The sequence below is a fragment of the Benincasa hispida genome, chromosome 2 (assembly GCF_009727055.1).
Source record: "Benincasa hispida cultivar B227 chromosome 2, ASM972705v1, whole genome shotgun sequence".
NCBI classification, from domain to species: Eukaryota; Viridiplantae; Streptophyta; class Magnoliopsida; order Cucurbitales; family Cucurbitaceae; genus Benincasa; species Benincasa hispida.
The window spans coordinates 10,398,529-10,407,164 of record NC_052350.1 but is presented as its reverse complement, the minus strand read 5'-3'; the positions used below and the strand labels follow the sequence as shown (position 1 = coordinate 10,407,164).

The following is an 8,636-nucleotide window of genomic DNA, read 5'->3' as shown; positions in this document are numbered from 1 at the left end:
AAATTGGTAACTGTTTTTTTACGGATGTTGTAGGGAGCTAGTAAGTACGAGACACATAAATGACTCCGAACTCAAATTTGGATTTTCGTAGACAAATATTTCTTTTATTAGGTGATCAATCACTCCTTTAATATGGTTGATGGTTACTCTAAAACTCTTTATTTTAAGAGAATCTTAAAAGAAGACGTCAACTGCTCTGTGTCGCGATCACACTCTCATACCATTCATTTATTACTTTTTCACTTTTTCAAATAAGTCTAAGATACAAACTACATAGGTAAAATGTTGTGGTTATTACTATTATTTCTATGGAACACGCCACAAGGTCATAAAAGTTTTCCAATGCTTAAGTACGAAGTCAATGAAGATATTAATTATTAATTTAAAAAATGGAAAAAAAGTCCAAGAAAAAGAATGAAAGATATTTCAAAAATCAAAAAGAAAAATCAGACAGCGCGTAAGAAAACCAAAGATGCGATAACGGGCGATGACAACCGTTGTTTTCCCACGACGGGCGGACTCAAGCGTCGAAATCGATTAATCGAGAGGGCACCCTAAGAGGAGCGAGGGCAAATGAGTAATTTCACAAAGCGCCACCCAAAAGCGAAAACGTTCCCTTTTGTTTCACTGTCTCCGCGTTTTATTATATTTCTTCGTGAGTTGCCCTTCTGCTATGCTTGAATGTCTGTAATTTGGAATTTCGTCTTTCGGTTTTTGGGTTTGAGCTGAAATCGATCCGTAACTTTGAAGGTGAAGTCGCTTATTGGGGCGGCTTTCGGTCGTTGATTTAGCGCCGGAGCATCATGGCGAGAGTTAACGATAATTGGGAGAGGCTAGTGCGTGCGACTTTGAAGAGAGAGCAGCTTAGAAATGCAGGGCAAGGCCATGGGAGGACTCCCAGTGGGATTGTTGGAGCTGTACCACCGTCTCTTGGAAAAACCACCAACATTGACGCTATTTTGCAGGCTGCCGATGAAATCCAAGCGGAGGACTCCACTGTTGCTAGGATCTGTAAGCATTTCATCTCTCATCCCCTCTTATGTTGTTTTTTTTTGTTTTTGTTTTTGTTTTTTTTTTGTTTTCCTGAACTGCATCATGGACATTTAGTTGGGTAACTTAGAAGTTAGATTTTTTCTATCTATTGCTGAATATTCTGTAAATGCTCTATCTTCATTTCTCACATATATGCATTGAAATATTGTTATCATTTGCCTTTTTTCTTTTTGATAGTTTTGAAACCGAGTATATGAGATATTTTAAAGACTTGCATATATTCGCATTTAATAGCTTGTGTTTTAGTAGATGGTGGAGTGGGTGGGACTTGGGAGTGTGGTCGTGTATTGTTAGGCTCTCAGTTGTCCAGATATAAAACGGAGTATATTAGTTTTTCCTAATGTAAATTTCATTTTTGAACATTGTCTTAACCTATTAGAATTTAGAATTTCACAATTTGTATTAAGTTTTTTTTTGATCAAGTCTTAAGTATCCAGGGACATGGAACAAGTGATGATGTGAAAATTTAGGACCTCTGTTTTTTAATTTTGACGATGTAACTAGCCAACTCGAGGTAGTAGTTTTTTTTTGTTTGATCCATGAGACTTTTGCAATGAAACAACCATCTGTTCTCCCATTAATCTTTTATGGTGAATGATATCTATCAATTAATTTTCAGTACATTTTATGCTATATCAAAAAAAAAAAAAGTTTCTCAAATTTATTTTTGCTCATCTCATGGAAAAGACATGGCCATGGGATAGATTCTTCTGTACGTGCATGCAATTAAAGCCGTATTTTCCCATTTTAGTGTGTGAGCAAGCGTACAGAATGGCACAAAACCTGGATCCCAACAGCGATGGTAGAGGTGTTCTTCAGTTCAAGACTGGATTGATGTCTGTTATTAAGGTATGATGTAATCTGTTTCAGATGTCCATTATCGTAAGCACTGTTGATTATAATGTAAATGTTATAATATGGTTACATTTTTGGCCTATGTTTCTGGACTATTTGTTAGTGGGATTATATTGATTTTTCTTTCTTTCTTTCATTGGTTTAAACTGGTAAGTAAAGCTTTGGTGACATGACATCTATTGCAGCAAAAACTTGTAAAGAAGGATGGGGCATCTATAGATCGTCATCGTGATATTGAACATCTGTGGGAGTTCTACAAGCAATATAAAAGACGACATAGAATAGATGATATACAGAGAGAAGAACAGAAATGGCGGGAGTCAGGAGTAATCAGTGCTAACTTGGGAGAGTACTGCCCTTATCCTTTAATTGGAATTTTCTCGTGTCCATCAATTACACATTCACTTGCACGTGATCTTTGTTGTCTTCTAAATGAACACTATAGACATGAAGGGGGGAACAATATGTTATCTGTGAATAAATGAGGAGTAGTTATTGTTTAAGCATAAATTTAGTGCCTGGTTCTTATTTCAACCCTTTGGCAGCGGTTTTGGATGAAATTTGTCTTCTCTATGCAACTATGCTACTTTCTTAAGAGATTTGCTAGAAAAGCCTTCACTTCCATAATGTTATATTGTATGATTTATTATTTTTTAAGGATACTATTATTTTGCACAATATACTATTTTTCTATCCATAATTTATTTTATTTTGCACTTAGAAAATGCCATCAGATTTGATCCCATGAGGAGTATTGTACTATTTTCTTTCTCCCTAATGTTAAATTATTTGGATGGTTGCGATCACCCTGGGTTTACCTCGTGACCACTAGGATCAGTATATTAGTAAAAGGTTTATAGAGAATGATTTCAAGTTATGGTGGTTATGTATTTAGAATTTAATATCCACGAGTGTCCTTAGAAACCAAATTTAGTTGGGGTAGGTAGTTTTACTGCAAGAATAGTCGAGGTATGTACAAGTTGGCTTAGACACTCACGAAGATAAAAAAAAGTTAATTAGATGGATGTGATAAATTCTTGAACCTCATGGTGTACTCACGTAGGGAAGAGTAAGGGTGGGGTCGATAAGGAGTGAACACTGTTGGTAGAGTGGCCTACCCCAGATATTGGTAGTAGTTAGTTAGAGAGATGTTTGGATGGGAATTGAGTATATTGTGATGGAAGGATGAGTGCATGATATGCTTTTGGTGATGATATTATATTAGATGTTGAGGACCTCTTCTCTTCTTGTTGTTGATATTTTGAGCCTGTTAATGTTGGTGGGCACGAATAAGGGTGTGGTTAAGGTTTTAAGTTGGGATTAGAGTTTGCATCTTTCGCACCTTTAATTTGCTGAGGACACCCTATTAATTTATTAATTAATTAATTATTTCTATGGGAAGGAAAGCTCCTTTACCAATCTAAATTGCTTTTGATCCTTTTTCGGAGCTATTTGTAGTCTAAATATAAATAGGGGAAACGTTCCATTATTGGCTTAAATTGTGATTCCTCAAGTTGACCCGAACTTCTTTGTTGTTTTGTGAACTAAGCTGGTTACTCGATTCTTATCTAGGGCTTCTTTTAGGTGGTGACCTGTGGAGTGTGCCCTTCTAAAACCCTGTAGTGGAAGAAGTTCAAAACAACTATCTTCTTGGAAAGTCGCCTTCTTTTCTAAGGGAGAGAGGCTTACTGGTCTAGTTGGTGTTCAGTGACGTTCCTGTATACTTTATTTCCTTGTTTAGAATCCCTGTTTTGGTGTGTAAAAATATCAAGAGATCAATGAGGAATTTCTTGTGATTAGGCTGGTGATGGATCACACTTGGTCAAGTGGGAGCTAGTTACGAAGTTAGTGGAGCTTTGATATTTAGGCATTGTAACTTCAGAGATTATGTAATGAGGCTTTGTTGTCAAAATAGCTGGAGCATTTTTACATGGAGTCACCTTTCTGGCATAGTACCATAGGTATGATCTGCACCCTTGAGTTAAGGGTTCAAGAAGAAACTTTTGAACTACTATTGCTTCGAGTTTCCATTTGTTAAATGCTCGCTTGTGGATGTCTCAAAAACCTATTCTTGGGAATATCGTTGGGTGGAAGACAAGCCCCTATGTACTTTGTTTTCCTTGCTTTATCATTTGTTGGATAAAAGATTGCATTAAGTGGCCTTTATATTACCCTCTATTGATATTTCCTTCTCGCTTTCTGTGGGCTTTTGTCATTCTGTCACTAGCCAAGAGACATCAGAGGTGGTTGCCCTTCTTCCCATCATTTCCAATCAATTGGTTTGGTTTGTCTAGGGAGAAGAAATTTCTAGGTTTGGGTTCCTTTCCTGTTTGAGGGGTTCTCTTGTAGGTTGCTTTTCCATATCCTTTGCTCCCATTCTCCCTTCTAGAGTTCCTCTACTTTATTCTCTCTTTGGAAGTTTAAAACCCTTAAGAAAGTTAATTTCTTTGCTTGACAAGTTTTGCACGTGAGCACATGTAGAATCGCTATTTTTGTAATTTCATTTAATCAATAAAATGTTCTGTTGAGACTTGTAAGAGTGAACACCTAGATCGTTTCCAACAACATTCTTCCTTTGTGTTCTGTGTTGTGCCTGAAATTGTGTATTCTTTGTAGGCAACATGATGTGGATCTTGACCATTTACTGTGTGTTTGCCAGTTCTCTTATTTCCTTTGGACTCGGGGCCTTATGTTGTTTAGGATTGCTTTAGCTCGTGGCAAAGATTGTTGTTCTATGATTGAGATACTCCTAAACTCTCCCTTTTGGGATAAGGGCAGAGTTCTATTGGGATTTTTATTTTGTTGCTATTTTGTGAGGAATTTGACGACTGGAAGCAGCAACCAGAGATCAAACTGCTCAGCCATGTCCTCTTATTGTAACTATATCCCCTTTCCTTCAGTTACATCCCTGTCTCTTATACACATCTAGATGTGTATAAGAGACAGCTCCTAAACTCTCCCTTTTGGGATAAGGGCAGAGTTCTATTGGGATTTTTATTTTGTTGCTATTTTGTGAGGAATTTGACGACTGGAAGCAGCAACCAGAGATCAAACTGCTCAGCCATGTCCTCTTATTGTAACTATATCCCCTTTCCTTCAGTTACATTCCGTCTCAGTTCTGCTTCCTTTTCTCTATCTATTGGCAAGCTTGAAAGCAGGTTAACCAAACAGACAGTATTCAAAGGGAGGAACTTTTCACTTATTGAGACTTTATAAGTGAACTGAATTCAATGATTCCAGAAATAAGAGTCTTTAGGAGACGCCAAATCTGTACCCAGAATATAAAAAATCTTCCAAGTCATCAAAATGAACAGTTCCGGTAGAGGAATGGTAGAATTTTTTAAGTGGCTAAGCAATTTTGGGAGGAGTTTCAAGTGGTTGCTTGGTTTAATGTATCTTTATGGTAGTCCGATAATCAAGCTTTTTTTAATTATTAGTTTGGTCCCATTCTTTTGGATTGGAGTCTATTCTTGTTCTTGAAGTTAACGTTGGGTCTCTTTTTGTAGACCTTTTATTTTATTTTATTCATTTATTTTTTTATGTCCTTTCATATTCTTTCATTTTTCTCGATGAAAACTTGGTTTCTTATAGAAACGATCTAGATGCTTGGAACCTTTTTTTTGTTTTTGTTTTTGTTTTTTTTTTGATTCGAACAACTGCTTTCATTGAGAAAAAATAGAATACAGGGGCAAAAAACACTGCCCACCAGAAACACCCCCCACTAAAGGAAAGGGGTCCAGCTAAAGATGCTTGGAACCTATTTAATAATTAGTATTGATCTACAATTCATTAATTCAATTGGAGCTCCAATGGAATTGGTAGGATCTCCTTGGAAGCATTTGGTAAATCAGGAGGTATTCTCACATTTGTTGGGTGATATTCGTTTATGAGGTTATTGTTTACAGAGGAAAACATTGGCCGAAAAATCACATCTTTTTCTCCTTAATGCTTGGAACCATGGTGCATTGGGGGAGACTACATCATTACTAGATAATAGGTTGGAAGTTGTGGGGTAAGCAATCGGAGAATAGAATGTAACACTGTTATTCAATTGGTTTAGTTTTTTTTTTTTAAAAAATTTTTTTTAGAAAGAACATTTTTCTACGTGGTGTAGCGTAATGACGAGCATTCTTGCTCTTGTTCCCCTTCTTTGGCTCTCTTATGGACAATTTGGTTTGAATTCGCAAAGCTAGTGGATGAGTATCTCTAAGTTTTGGAGTTAATTTGTGCCACTTGCGGTTTTTTAGACTTCAGATTGGAAAGAGAGTATTGAGCGTCTCTCTCGAGACAGAACACTTCTTTATTCATATCGCACTAGGATTGCTCAAGTCAAAGTCTTATCAAGTGATTTTATTGCTAAGCATTTTGATGATTATTCACCTTGAGATTTTTGTTCAACTAAACTGTTTTTACTTCTTCTTCAGAGCTTTAGTCTATATTTTGTATTATGATCCTTTCACTGTATTGACAAGTTAGAAGATTTTTATTATTGTTTCCTCTTATGTACTTTGAGCATTAGGCTCATTCATTATTTCAATGGAAAATCTTGTTTCCATTTTAAAAGAAAAAAGAAAACTACTAGTTTCATCAATACATATTTTTCTACCAAACCTCAGAAAAATATTTTTGCAACTGTTTGGAAAATGATGTGTTAGGTACTTAAGCACCTTGGAGAACCACACCCCAAAAGCTAGCTATTGGGGTGGGAGAGCCAAACCACTTAAGCACCATATTGACCATCCCATTCTAACCAATGTGGGACAAAGGCATTCCATACTACCTTGGTTCCTAACAATACCCCATCCTCAGAAAACCGACATCCCGGTGGCTACTCTGGCGGTGCTTCACTCGGCTGCACCCAGTCAGAACCCTCCACCAGTTCCACTTCAGAACATCAACAACCGGCTCTGGTACCATTGTTAGGTACTTAAGCACCTTGGTGAATCACACCCTAAAAGCTACTTTTTGTTGGGGGGGTGGTTCTCTAAGGTGCTTAAGTACCTAACATGATGTTGCCTAGATGATTATTATGTGAAAGTAGTTTTTGAAATACATTTCCTTCTGTATTTTGGTCCTCTTCTTCTTCTTCTTCTTCTTTATTTTTTTCCTGTCCACTTTAAAGTATATTATGTAAATATGCAAGTTTGACATATGGACAAGGTTTCTTATTCTGTTTATTATTAGGCAGTTGGAAGATCAAGTTTTCTTGCTTGTTGAATTTCCTTGTTTCTTGCATTTGATTAGTTTGACATCTTATCACCTTGAAATGTACATCTAATTTACATGAACTAAATATTTGATATGAGGGAGGCTAGTGATGAAATGGCTTGGAATAGAATATAGGTGTAAACCTAATGTCTGTGCATATGCCTTTTCTATATTCTTCAAGTTTCCTCGTAAGTTATGATTTTTACGTCTCTTTTTGCAGTATTTCATTAAAGTTCATATTTTTTTGTGTTCAGGTTGGAGCTTAGATATTCTGAAGCAAAGAAAGTAATTGCTAACCTTAGGGCTTTAGTTGAGGTGATGGAGGCCCTAAGCGGAGATGCAGATCCTCAAGGAGTCGGAAGATTGATTATGGAGGAGGTAGTAAATTGTAGCTGTAGCCCATTTCCTCTCAGCCTTATCATTTCTTGATTGATATCTAAGTTTTGACCTTAATTCTCTTTATGATCTTTCAGCTACGAAGAGTTAGAAGTTCTGATACTACATTATCTGGGGAATTCGTACCCTACAATATTGTCCCCTTGGATGCACAATCACTAACAAATGCCATTGGCATTTTCCCTGAAGTAGGTGAACCTTTAGTGTCTTACTCGCCTATGTGTCATTTGTTAAACTTGGCAACTTTATCTCATTCCGGTTCTTTGAATCATGCTAATCTTTCATAGTTTTATTAGGTGAGAAGTGTATTAGTTACTTCTATTTTATTTTAAAATCGAGTATTTTGATTGACTGAAAAAGTATAATGGTGATACTTAATGAATCATTAAGCTGATTAGTTATTACTAAGGCGCCTTTTCTTAGATTTTGGAATTATATTATATTTAATATGCTTACTTAGTGCTTGGTGCAAATCATATCATCTTTTTTGTAATAGCCTGACCAACTTTGTGTCAATTGGGGGAATCTTTTTATTTTATTTCATTTTATTTTTGTTGTAATCTTCCATTGACTTCACAGAGTTTAGTGCGCGACACCAGATTTTCCTATGGACTGCTCCTTTTGCCTATTCTGTCATAGAGAAAAAAATTAATGGGTAGTTTGTATTGCATTGATTAGGGAAGAGAAGGATTGGAGAATAAAGTTTAGGAGGGAAGGAATCATATATAGCGGGGTCATTGAGCTAGAAAAATGATCATGGTTGGAGATTCAAGAACACTATTCAATCCTAAGGAAGTGATTGATTCCAGCTTTTAGTAAGGCTGCACTTTTTTAAACATGAGACTGGAAAGCCTAGTTTATTTGCAACATGTTTTGAGTTATAGAAAGGAATAAGCTGTTAAAGTTGCAGTTTGTGTTACCTGTATTTGATTTGTTAGTTTGTGATTCTCAAAATTTAGTATGTAGTAACCAATCCCAACATATCTTGGTGGATAAAACTCCAGATCGATAGTTCGTGCCACTCCCCTTGCAATTGTTGAACTAAAAAGTTAGTTTGTAGTATAAAATATTGGTATCAATTATTGGAGTGGTAGTATTGAATTCTCTCTTTAAGTTTCGTCTAT

At 36.2% G+C, this 8,636-nt stretch overlaps 1 protein-coding gene across 2 annotated transcripts in view; it reads left to right on the top strand.

Annotated features, from left to right (window-relative positions):
- The first annotated feature begins 640 nt into the window (after positions 1-640).
- LOC120070964 (callose synthase 10) overlaps positions 641-8,636 on the top strand; it is a 75,240-nt gene continuing 67,244 nt past the window's right edge. The window contains exons 1-5 of one of the 2 annotated variants that reach the window (XM_039022921.1): positions 641-1,011; positions 1,805-1,902; positions 2,094-2,257; positions 7,371-7,494; positions 7,590-7,700. In XM_039022921.1, coding sequence (XP_038878849.1) covers positions 804-1,011; positions 1,805-1,902; positions 2,094-2,257; positions 7,371-7,494; positions 7,590-7,700 — 705 coding nt within the window. In that variant the 5' untranslated portion in view covers positions 641-803. The remainder of the gene's footprint in view (positions 1,012-1,804; positions 1,903-2,093; positions 2,258-7,370; positions 7,495-7,589; positions 7,701-8,636) is intronic. The other variant, XM_039022919.1, reaches the window with a different exon arrangement.